The 12,976-nt window shown below is 39.3% G+C and overlaps 1 protein-coding gene across 4 annotated transcripts in view; it reads right to left on the bottom strand.

The window, feature by feature from the left end:
* Adamtsl3 (ADAMTS like 3) overlaps positions 1 to 12,976 on the bottom strand; it is a 285,243-nt gene that overhangs the window by 50,828 nt on the left and 221,439 nt on the right. For all 4 annotated transcript variants that reach the window (XR_013111364.1, XM_076937029.1, XM_076937035.1 and 1 more), the window contains exons 18-20: positions 10,542 to 10,734; positions 10,260 to 10,439; positions 256 to 412 (exon numbers count right to left, since the gene is read on the bottom strand). Coding sequence is in view for 3 of the 4 variants with exons in the window: in XM_076937029.1 (XP_076793144.1) it covers positions 256 to 412; positions 10,260 to 10,439; positions 10,542 to 10,734 (530 nt within the window). In the remaining variant the exon portion in view is untranslated. The remainder of the gene's footprint in view (positions 1 to 255; positions 413 to 10,259; positions 10,440 to 10,541; positions 10,735 to 12,976) is intronic.

Below are 12,976 nucleotides of genomic sequence, written 5' to 3'. Positions count from 1 at the left end.
ATATTGTGAATACAGATACATTCCTGGCAAAGAAAGCCAAGAAGCAATTCAGCTTAATCCCTACAAGGCACACTCATGAGCAGACATTCCTTAAAATGAATGGACTGTCCGTAAAACCAGTTCTCCCCCATCTACTTTTCACCACTGAAAGCAAGTTGAAGTTTGGGTTGGCTTGCTTTACCCACGGAGTTGAGATAGGCTGAGGATAAGAAGGGAAGGGAAGATGCTGACTCATGGATGACGTGGCACACTTACTGCTGCTGCACATGGGCATCCGGCACGGTCTCACAAGAGGGAGCCCCGGCTGGTCCCTGCACAGCATATCAGCTAGGGGGACTCTTCGGCCTTTGGCAGTCAGCTTTTGACACACCTGCTTTCTTCTCTGGAATCCAACCCCGCAGGTGACAGAGCACTGAAATGAGAGTAGCTAGTTAGACAGAGCATGCACAGGCCAGCCTGCAGGGGACAGCACAGGCCAGCCTGTAGGGGGTAACACAGGCCAGCCTGTAGGGGGCAGCACAGGCCAGCCTGTAGGGGCAGCACAGGCCAGCCTTCAGGAGGCAACACAGTCTCTAAGGTCAATTTTCACTATATAGAGAGCTTCTCATTTCAACTTCTCTCCCTTCCCTTTCTTTTCTTTTTCATTAATTTCCCCCTTTCCTTATTTTCTCTTTCTTTAGTCCCTTCTTTCTGAGATTAGCAAGTAACTGGCAATGAGCTATTGTTATAGAAGTTATGATTTCTTTTCTGACGTTAGAAGTGATACCTAATTAGTGTGTGTGTGTGTGTGTGTGTGTGTGTGTGTGTGTGTGTGTGAATGTGCATGCATATGTAAATGCACATGCTTGTGGAGGTCAGAGGTCAAGTTTTTCACTGCTGATCTCCATCTTATTTTTTGAAACCCTGTTTCTCACTGAGCTCAGAATTTACCAATTGGCTAGACAGTTTGGCCAGCAAGCCCTGGGAATACAGTTGTCTCTGCCCATGCTTGGGTTATGAATGTATACCAGGACATCTGACTTTTATATTGGTTCTGGAGATCTGACCTAGGTCTTCATGCTGGCATGGCAAATACATTATTGACTGAGCCTTCCTCAGCCCTCTAATACACTTTTCACTGTACAATTATGAAGCAAAATAATAATAAATGGAGAGTGTAAGACAGATATGTAAAATCAATATTGCTGCAATCCTGTTCATAGCAGCTACAAAAATTAAGTAGTTCACAATACATTTAACCAAAAGGTAAAAGATCGGCATGATGAAAATTATAAAACATTGATGGAAATCATTGAGATGGATACACAAAAACCAGAAAGAGAACCCACTGTCACAGATATGAAGAATGAATGTTGTAGAATACGCACATTACCCCAAGCAGTCTGCACACCTGAAGTCATTCCTTCAAAATGTCTTCATGGGACTGTAAAAAAATCCTAAAGTTTGTAATAAATATAATAATAATAATAATAATAATAATAATAATAATAATAATAATAATGGAATCAATCTTGAGAAAATGGAAGGGAAGAGGCCCTGCAGTACCCAGCTTCAATATGAACCACAAAGCTCTGTTAGTCAAAGCAGAACATAATTGACATAAAAACAAACATCTAGAGTAAGGGTGCACACTAAAACTGAACCCATGCATCTACAATTAACTGATTTTCAGCAAAGGTGCCAAGAACACGCACTAGAGAAACAATGATCTCTTCAGTGAGCGCCGCTGGGGAACTTGTCGTCTGCATATAGAACACACATTAGATCTCCACTTCTCACCTGCTATAAAGATGTTCAACTCAAAACAGAGGAAGGAGAAAAACCCAAGACCTGAAAGCAACTAGAGAAAACAGAGGAGTCTGTGCACTGGAATAGACAAGAACTTTCAGATGTGTCCCTAAAGGTACAGGAAGTGGCTTTATAGTCAAATGAGACTTTAAGAAGCTTCTGCACAGCAAAGCAAGGGAAATGATTTTCAGAATGAAGAGATGACCCACAAAAGAAGAGAAAAGGTTTACATCCTATGTCTTTGAGAAGAGGGTTTCACTTAGTACATATGAACAATTCATAAATCTCAGTAAGCAAATCCAAGTAGTACCATTACTAAATGGGTAATTCACCTAAATAGACACTTTTTAAGAGAAGACATTCAAATGACCAAGGGTCACATGAATTATTTTCACTATACTACAGTAAGATATTACCTTACTCCTGTAGGACAGACTTTCATCAAAAAGACAGAAGGTAACAAGTGCTGGTGAGGGTGTGGAGAAAAGGGATCCTGGCACTCCATTGGTCCACGGGAATGTAAATTACTGCAACCATTATGGGAAACAGTATGGAATTTTCTCAAAAAATTAAAATAGATCTACCACATGTCCGGGCAATTCCACCAGTGGATATTTATCCAGAAAAAAAATGAAATCAGTATGTCAAAAAGGAATCTGCCTTCCCATGTGTGTGCGGTTCACAGCAGCTGAAAGAGGAGAGCATAAGAGTCCATCCATCAGCAATAAATGGGTAAGAGACTATGGTGCCTTTATATCATGGAATACATATTCTGACACAGGAACAGAACCCTGCCACCTGTGACAACATGGATGGAAACTCGTCCTTATGTCATTAGGTCATTATGTTAAGCAAAATGAGCCAGCACAGAATGACAAGTGCCAATATAAGAAATCTGTAGCCCGGGGAGTCAGAGCAGGGGCAGACGGATGGGGAAGGGTTGATAAGTAGCTGCTAGGTTGCTGTTAGGTAGGAGCAGGAGGTTCTGGTATCTTATCATCCAGTAGGCTGACTACACACAGCAATAATGGATTGTACATTTATTAAAATTAGAAGGATATTTTTGGTTTTGCCTGAAAAAATTATATACATTTGAGGAGATAGACATGTTTACCCTGCCTTAAACAGTCCTCCCCAAACCCAACACACCCTTCATATTTTATGTTATTGGTAAGCAAAATAAAATGGGGGAAATGTATCATTGGGTATAATTTGAAAATCTTTTACGATCCATATGTACAGACATGGTCCCTAGAGTGGTGCTAATGAGGTCACCTTAAAGGGGTGGGATCTGAAGGGAGGCTCCTTAGGTCCCTGGGAATACACCCTTAAAAGAGACCCGCAGACCTTTCCTATCTCTGCCCACAGCTCCTGGATTGAAATGTGACCACTCACTCATAGCAGTGTTGTTCACCACCCTCTTCAGAGGTGAATGATGCAAGCCCCAGTGCCTTTGAAGTTCCTTAAAGCGTGAGCTATGTAAATCTTTTCACAAGTTAATTGGTATATTGTTGTGTTAATGCAAATCTGAACAATACAGAAAGACTCCATTCAAGAATGACCGGAACTTCTACTTACAAAGTAACATTAATACTCAGTGATCACCTCAGGTACATGCAGTTCTAATTTGAAGCATTCATGCAGCTTTATTAAGTGTATTATGGGAAAACTGAAAAGAATTATAGAAGCTGTTGAAGGTTTTTTTTTTTTTAAAAAAAACCATAATTAATTTAAAAAGGAGTACTTTGAAGTTACAATAGAAGATTAAAGAAACATGAAACTTAGATAATTATTATAATTACTTTTTTTTTTAAAAAACTTGACAGAATAACTAGGGCCTTCTGCTAAGTAAAGCAAGAAAGTAAGCCCACTTTAGTTACACCACTTCCTTCCAATTTCCCAGTTTACCTATTATGTCATCCAGGTGATGTCAAGACTTCTGGTATTTACATTGTGTTCTACTCAATCAATTGCTAGTTTATTAGTTTTAATTTTATACTTGAATGTTTCACCACTTATTTTCCTTTAAAAAACTAAGGTGATTGAATTCCTAGAGTCTGCGATTTGAGTCAACTTTACAACATTTTGGTCCTCTGGGTTCATCAAGAAGGCATATCAGACAGTTCTCTGACCTACTCTTGTTGCCTCTTCACATGAAGAGCAACCATTATGGAGAGAACACTCTGTCAAGCCTTCCACCCCTCAGATCCTGCTCCTTTGTCTCCTCGTGTTGAATGCTCTTGGCAAATAAGGGGCTTTTTCTTATTCTGTTAACCTCTTCTGCTCTTAGACCATTGCACTTTTTAGTTAAGATAACACCCAGGTAGGCTGTCTTCCAGTTTGTATTTTCTTAGCATCTAATAGTCCATGATTTGCTTATGAACGTTAATTAAAGAAGGTCAACGGTTCCTATTTGATCTCACTATTAAAAGTTCCTTTAACAAACACTGGTGAGGCAGTGTGCTTGCCTGCCTTCCACAGCCTCAGTGCTTCTAAAGAACAATGTCCATCGGGCTTGGTGGCTCTTTTTTCAATCATTTCACAGCATCTATTCTACATGTGTACCATCTCTCTAATCACGATTTCTTATTTTGTTGTTATTGCTTGTGAAACAATCTTTGGTTGTGTTAGTTTCTATTTATTTTTTTGAACTTTACTACATATTGCACAATTTTATTATGTATACTTATTAATACACACACACACACACACACACACACACACACATATCATTTAGGGCTGAGTGCTCCAAAGTCTCTCTGTGCACATTGTGAGTCTCTGTGTTCCCATCTATTGCAAGAAGTTTCTCTAATAAGGGTAGAGGGAGACACTGATCTGTGGATATAACAATATGTTATATGTTTTTATGTTTCTTTTATGTTTTATGTTTCTTTAGCAGAATAACGGTAGTTGGTTTTTTACTAAGGCCCACGACTATCTATTCTCAGTTTCTTGGCCACTTTAGCAGTAACAAGTATGAGCTCCATCTCATGGACTGGGCTTTAAATCCAAACAAAAAGTGTTTGGTTACGCTCATGAAGTTTGTCCGACTATTTGTACCACTATACCTTGCCAGTAGATCTCTGGGTTTGTCTCAGGGTTTGTAGCTGGAAGATATCAATGATCACTGTTCTTCTTTATTAGCATGCAATATACCTTCCAGCATCATGAATGCTAGCCAGTAAGGGTGAAGCTTCTAGCTGGGTACCAGCTCAATTTATCCATGTTCAACGACATAACTTAAGTTTATCTTCAGCAGTACAACTTATCATGAGGTTATGGAGAGTAGCCAATAGCCTTGGCAATAGCCTGTGATGCTTGGGGAGGGGTCTTTGAGATCCCTTTGGCACTGGAAGTTTTATGTGGTGATGTATGATCTCTAGTCGGGGCACTGTCTTACCCATTATATGCTGATTCTACTTAAATTTCTTTCATGTATGTATTAGCATACACAAAATGAACTCCATGGGTTTTGTGAACTTTTTATTTTGTGTTGTTGTTTTGATTTTTGTTTTTGTTTTAGAGGGGGAGACAGAGAGAGAGAGAGAGAGAGAGAGAGAGAGAGAGAGAGAGAGAGAGAGAACATGAAGAAGTTAGGGGGAAGGTAGGATCTGGGAAGGGAAGGGGGAGGGAAATAATACAATCAATACATTGTATAAAAATATTTTAAGTAAAAAAATAAGTTAACAACCATTTTCACACTAGGTTTTATTTTTGTTCTTGGCTCCTCCTTGTCTGCTCCTGTTGTCTTTCCATCTCTCTCTTTTCTCTTTTAATCACCACAAAAATCTCAGGCCTCACTTTTAAGCCGTTTTTCTCTGGACCTAATGATGGTGACATCTTTTGGAATACAGAATCTGCTTATCCTTCTCTCTGGGGAGTGCCTTATCCAGTGGCCTGTGTGACTCTGCTTAGGATGGTTCCTGTACCCTGAGTCTTCCTACTTCAATCTTCATGGTTGCTTTAATGTACACATTCATGCTGCTGCTCTGAAAGCACCCAGCTGCAGATGAACAGAACAAATGTGGAGGATGAGCTAACACACTTCCCATGGCTTGTCATCAAGACCCTATCATCAAATCATTTATTTCATTTACCCACAACTCTGTTTGGGTTGATGGCATTTGATTGGTTGCTGGGACTAGGAAAGGAGGTTCTAAATTACATAATGCTGTAATAATTCAGCTATTGCTGCATCCATTTCTCCCTTCATACCACCTCATCTTTGGTATCCTTCCTCCACAAGGAGGTATATAAATGTGGTTTCTCCTCCAGCTCTTGCTTCTCCACAGTTCTGCAGGGGCAGTCTTTGCTTCTCCCACGGGTAGCACATGGTCCTTAATCCACTATCATTGTAATTAAAGAACTTTGAACAGACCTTGGAGATTTGGTCACACTTAGTCCTGTGGAAATATGTATCTTTCTTGGTACTCAAAGAAATATTCGTCATTACTCAACTTTCTTTCTCACTTTGACCCACATTTTTATGGTGTCTGGCAGATGAGTTTTGTAACTTAGAGTTTGGAATTGCAGCCATTTCACTGTTCATCGATGACAGAGTTTCTATCTTATTATTCTCCTTCTGACTTCTTGTTTTTGAATTTCAAAGAGGAGTGATTTTTTTTTAAAAATGCCATTACTGTCATAATGACAGTAATGTCATAAGAAAATACATACCTAAAATTTTCATATAATAAATGTAAACACCAACGTTCTTTTAATTACTACTGAACCAATTTGTTCACATAACATGGTAGCAAAACAACTATCAAACTTTTTTCATGAGACATCTCTAATGATGGCGGTTTATCTGATGCTCCTCCAACCCCATTTTGTATGGTAGGATCATTTGTAATTCCATTTATTGGATAGGAGACTTGGAGAATGTTCAGGACTATGAGAGAGGTGGCATATTTGGGGCCCTCAATTATCACACATAGGGCCTCAACCTTGTGATGAAACTTCTATAATTTCATTGAAGATGTTTGGTAGATTCCCCAGGAAGAACTTTCAGTAATAACATGTCCTAAATTCTTGCATCTCTGCAAATGTTTATCTAAGGGCTTACAATTTGAAGGTCAGCTGGGCAGGGTATAAAATTGTTCACTCACATTAATCTTAATTATGCTACTCTTTTGTTTTCCAGTACAGAGTGGTATTGTTGAGATATCTGATGCTAGTACAGTCTTCTTTCTCTAATAAGTAACTTGATCCTCCTGTCCAGGTGCAAAAAACCACATATCATTTTTTTTTTTATCTTTAAAGTGGAGTCATTTTAGTAAGATGTGTCTTAATAATGATTATTTCCAATTTTTGTCATTACACCCAAGTTTCCCAGGTATAGAGAGTACTCTTTCAATGTGGCAATTTAGGCCTTTTATTCTGTTCTATCATATTATTTGGTGATTTTCTTTCTTGGTGGTTCATATTTATCAGATTATTTTTCCCTTTACTTTTCATATATATCATTTTTACTTCTGTTTGATTATTTGAACATATTTTTAATTATATTATCTATGTTTAGTCATTCCTGAGTTCTTTCTAGTTAAGTATAAATTTTGAAAGAAACTCACCCTTAGTTTTCTAATTCTTTCCTGAAGCCTATTCGCTATATTTTTACACTACACTATTTCTGTTTATCTCCTTCATTAGATTTTATATTTTAATTTACTTCTGTAGTCTTCTTAGTTTCCTTCATCTCATTTTGTAGCATTAAGTTATATTTTCATGTGATTCAAGGACAAAAAATTTATTTGCTGGTGTGCTGATACCAGTGATTGCCTTTTAGTGATCCTTGCAGTTTGCTGATAGTCCCATATTCATCCATAGTTAGCCCTTATCCTTTTAAAGATTAGAAGTGTAAGGCAAAAGAGTATTTCAGAATGTTTATTATCTTTATCTTGAGGACTCCTTCTGGCCTCTGGTGTTGAAATGTAGTCCACAAGTTAGCCACAGTTTTGAGGTTGTTTTCTCTGGATGCTCCTAAAGAAATGAACATTCATTTTTCCTTCATCCTATGTTATCCTCCTTACAGATGTGAGTTTCTAGCACATTCTCTGAAGGTCTGTGGGAGGTCTGTGTGGTCATTCTTCATTCACATACTTCTGTTGAGTTCACTGGCCTCCACTCACTTTACTCAGGGTTCTAATCAGAGTAGGATAATTTCTTTGGCTGGGTATGTGTTGTTGGTGTCCATGCTCAGTGGCTCTTGGCCCTACATCTCTTTCTTGTCACCACCTAGTGGCTGTATTTGTAGTTTCTGCTATTTAGTTTGGTTTGGCCTTTGCCCCTTATGTCGCTTATGTGAAAATTACCTCTGTCCTTTTCCTTTTGCAATCCTAATTGTTTTATTTTTATTTCATGTTCTTTTTTTGTTAAAATGAGCGATTAGAGGATTAAAGATCAGTGCTGCTACCGTAAACTTGCCTCTTTAGAAGCCTATTAATTACTTTAAAGGAACTATTGAAAGTATACATTTAGACGCCTTGGTATCCATCACCTATGATCAAAACTACCACTTACAGGTTGATGCTCACTGCACTCACAGCTTCGGCACAAATCACTCCTAGGCTTTAAGGACCCTCAGGATGCATGTGGTTCAAAATTTTCTCCTCTCACTTTTATATCACCTCCTGTGTCTTTCTTTTCTTTCTCTAGCTAACTTTAAGATCAGTGCCACACTATCCATTAGCTCCACTAGGACAGAAATATAGAACTTCTCTCTTTTTTGCTCATTCACTGTCAAGTTAACAATCAAATGTGTCAGTTACACTTCCCAAGACTCAAAACTGTACTTAAAATATTTTCATTAATTTGTTGAGAATTTCATTCAATGTTTTTTAATCACATGCACACCGGAATATTCCCATTAACTCCTCCCAGCCTAAAACTGTCATTTCATATTTCACTTGACATTACTGTGGGGTTTCCATAGAGATTTCCTGTTATACTAGTTTTAAGTGTATTCGAGCTGTACACAGAATTATCTATTCATACAGAAGGGAATCATTTCTTATTAATGAGGAAAACACTGGCTACTCTTCTCTACGCCAACAGCTTCACTATTTCCCAGTTGTCCAGATCTAACCTCTAGCTTCTAGAGCTTTTGTCTCCCATGTCTTCTTGCTCTAACCATGATCCAGGCTGCCACATTTTATCTTAGCTTCTGAGTATTCAAATACTTCTGTCAAACTTTTGAGGACCAAGGGGATACATACAAATGATCTAAATCCTTTCCTATTGGTTACAGCCTCGACTTTCCATCTCACCTCCCATCACTTCCTGTTCTGCATCCTGTTCTCAAACCCCATGAGACTCATGATCTCAAAAGTATCTATCTAGAATATCCATTTGTCTCATTTCCACAGAGTTGCCCTCATTTCTTCAAACTCAACATTGAAGCCACACATTCTACATACTTTCCTAGGGCTGAAGTAGGAATAGAGGTTTCTCCATTCACCATAGTTATATACATATGATAACTACATTGGGCCCCCCTACATGACTATGAGCAGTGTTTCATCTATGTGCCTTCTTAAAGTGAGCTCACTTAAGACTGTGTTCTTGGTTGTCTCTCATTCTTGGTGCTTCCAGCAATCAAGACAACAGCATTCAGTAAATGTCTGTTGTTTGAGTGACCGAACCTGTAAGGCTATGGAAATGCAACTGTTCAATTTAGAATGAACAATCATAAGCTAATACTTACCATAGTATAAATAGTTAATACCCACGGGTCAAGGTCAGCATATCAGTAGAATAACACAGATAGAATGATCTGAATCCAGGTATCATGTATTTCCTTGGCTCTACCAAATACCAATTATAAAGGTAAAGATGAAAAATGTGAAGGAAAAGCCCAACCAAGTCACTTAGACTTTTAGTAAAGAATCATGAAGTCTGGGGCAGGGTGAGATATTGCTCAGTGGTTAAAAGTACATAGTGCTCCTGTTGAGGATACACGTTCCATTCCTAGCGCCCGTGTTAGGTAACTCACTGATGCCTGTAACTCCAATCCAGGGATATACATCTCCAGCTCCATACACACCTGTGCACACACACACACACACACACACACACACACCACATACACTTAAATTGTTCTTAAATCTTTCAAAATTTTTGAAATAATAAAAATTCAGAAATTGAAACTTCTTGAGGGCAAGTCTATGAGCTGAAGGCTTTTACCATAAGACTGTGTGCATATACATATGTCTGTGAACAAAATACAAATACACACAAAGACATAAACACATAAACACACACACACATACACACACACAGTTGGGGGGAGTGATTAAGAAAGAGCAAGTGAGCATCTTTCACGCACTTACCAGGTTCACAAGCAGCTTCTAAGTGACCATGCCCTGGCTTTGTGCCAGTTTCTCACTAGTGCTGGGCTGAGCACTTCAGGAAATATTTAGCAGCTGGAACAAAGAAGGAGCAGAGCAAGAGATGCTGTGTGTGGCTCTTACCTTCGACCAGTCTCCAGCAGTCAGTTGTGGGGGGCAGTCTGTCCTGGCACAGGACTTATGAGAAGATGCTTTGGGTCCTTGGCACAGTTCATCGGACAGATTCAAAAAGCTGCCATCAGTTAACAGCTGTCGACAGGTGACTCTCCGGTTCTGAGTTCCCCCACCACATGTCCTGGAACACTAAGAGACAGTGAAGCAGGAGGCTTACTTTCTGTTAATGCAAAGCAGGGCCACCACTATTGTCACAGGTAGAACGGACCATGGTTTGCCAGGCTGCTGTACCTGTTGCCACTCTTCGATATGCCAGCTGGGAGGGCAATCAAACTGATTGCATGCTCGTAAGGCATGAGGCTTTTCATCCCCGCATTCCTCTGGAGGGGCTGGGGATTCTTCAGGATGCAGGCAGTAGACATCTCGTGTCTGGATTCCAACACCACAGGTAGCTGAACAGGCTCCCCAAGAGCCCATGTGCCATCTGTATCAAAAGCCAAGCAGGGAAAAAGGCAAAAGCAACTGAGGAAAGGTGAACCTCCCAACAAGGCAAAACACAGCAATCACAAACCATCTCAGGCTTCTCTCTGGATCCTTGACTAGTGATTCTCAACCTGTGGGTCATGTCCGCCCTGGGATCACATATTGGACATTTACATTTACAATTCATAATCAGAATTAAAGTTGTGAAGTAGCAACAAAATAATGTTTTTTGGTTGGGGGGAGGGAGGTCAACACACCACGAGGAACTTTATTAAAGGACTGCTGCAGTATTGGGAAGGCCGAGAACCACTGCTCTTGACCTTGTTACTGTGTATAGGCTCCAAACTGCAGTCTCTCCATGAGCATATGTGAGCAACACAGAGAAATATGACATTTAAAGGGAAGGCATGCCAGGGAAGTGGTTAAGGATCTCACTTGTTTGGCGCAACCCTGAGTGACAGGGAGTAGATTCCTTTCCCTACCCTGCCCTGACACCATCCATCAAAACTAAAACCTTGACTTGGTTTTGAGTCCCAAGGCAAAAATGATTTACAGAGGCACCAGAAGAGATTTTTTTAAAATGCTGACAAACACATTTCAGGAAGTGTTCAGGGCACCTGGATTCATTGTTTGTAATATCCTTGAGAAAATTCCTTTATGTTAGTGTTGGATTTGCAGCACATATATAATGTGATTACTTTCTAATAAGAAAAATCAAGTTTCCTAGGGAAACAGCTGGAAAAATGAAAAACCACAGCAGCAGCATTTGATTCATATTTCCAAGTTTCTTCAGTGAAGATTCCTACAGCTTGCACCCCCACCCGAAGCCTACATGCCCCATTTCCTGAAGTGCTGGAAAATACCACGATTAAAAGCTCTTGCCCCATCTTATTAGAGAGATGCGGACGTTATGGTTATTTTACATTATGGATATTTGATTTTTAGGGAACATGAATTCTTAACTAGTTACCACAGAGATATGTCACGAGCGAGACATTTTAAAATGCTCAAAACATACCGTAAAATGATGCTCCTCTAGGGTGTTTTGCAATGCAGAAAAGAAAAACAATGAATTTCACAAAGTGAAATAAGATCATAAAGTCTTAAGCACTGAGGGAGTCACCTGCTCGCCGTGCAATGCAGCATCATTAAATGCTGAAGTGGACACACAGCAATTACACACAGTACATGTGCGAGTTATTGCAGTGAACCAAAAACCTCCCGTGTGTCAGAGAATACAGCCACCCGGCTCTGAGTAACATATTTCTGTTTTGTTTTTGCCTTTTTTTTTTCTGACTTGAATTATTTCATTCATCATATAGGCGTTTGTTTTCAGAGAAAAACAAGTTCACTCAAAAGAATATACTGAAAAGTAGTTTTTAATTTTCTCATATCTAATTTTCTATAATAAACATTTTGCTTTTTTTCCGGGGAAAATGAAAAATGAAACGATAGTACCCATGATATACAAAGGACAAAACATTTCTTTATGAAAGGAAGTTTGTTAGTGAAGAACTAATAATTCAAGCATGGAAGTAGAATAAGAAGCAGGTTAGAATGTCCGTGTGTTAAAGGTTTGGTCCCCAGTTTGGCACCATTAACAGGCCATGGAACCTTTAAGGGTTGGAGTCACTGGAGCAGGTCTTTTGTGACTCCAGTCCCCTGTCCTCTCTTTCTGTTGCCAACATCAGCACTCCCATGTGAGACTTCAAGAGCATGTGAGACTTCAAGAGACTTCATGAACCTCGGGGTTCATTCTGACTCACGGTTTCAGTGGTTTGAGCTCATGGGTTTTGGCACCACTGCTTCTGGGCTGATGCTGAGGGGAACACTATGGCAGCAGGAACGTGTAAACAGAGGAAGCTGCTCATTCACAGTGGACAGGAAATGATGAGGAGTGCCGACATTTCTTCTGTAACATAGTTTCTATCTTCATTGACTCTTTGTTTCTAGTTTTCTACTTGTTTCTTTGTAATACCCAACTACTCTTCATCCATTTGTGCCTATCTCTGTTTCATGATTTCTAATTATTTATATGGGTAATATCAATTTATTTCTAGCTTCAAAGATGCTGATAACCTCAGTCTTTTGCAGCTCGCTTTTGTATTTTAATTTTACTTGGAGTAAGTTCTTCTTCCAAATGTTGAGTCTGTTGACTAATTTTGCTAGTATTATACTGTCTCTTGGGCTTTGGAATTTCAACTTTAGGGTGCATTTTGAAGGAAGTAGGAGATTCTCTTTCT

Source organism: Arvicanthis niloticus, chromosome 1, assembly GCF_011762505.2.
Source record: "Arvicanthis niloticus isolate mArvNil1 chromosome 1, mArvNil1.pat.X, whole genome shotgun sequence".
NCBI lineage: Eukaryota > Metazoa > Chordata > Mammalia > Rodentia > Muridae > Arvicanthis > Arvicanthis niloticus.
The sequence above is the reverse complement of the archived record's forward strand: the minus strand, read 5'-3'. Positions and strand labels throughout refer to the sequence as shown.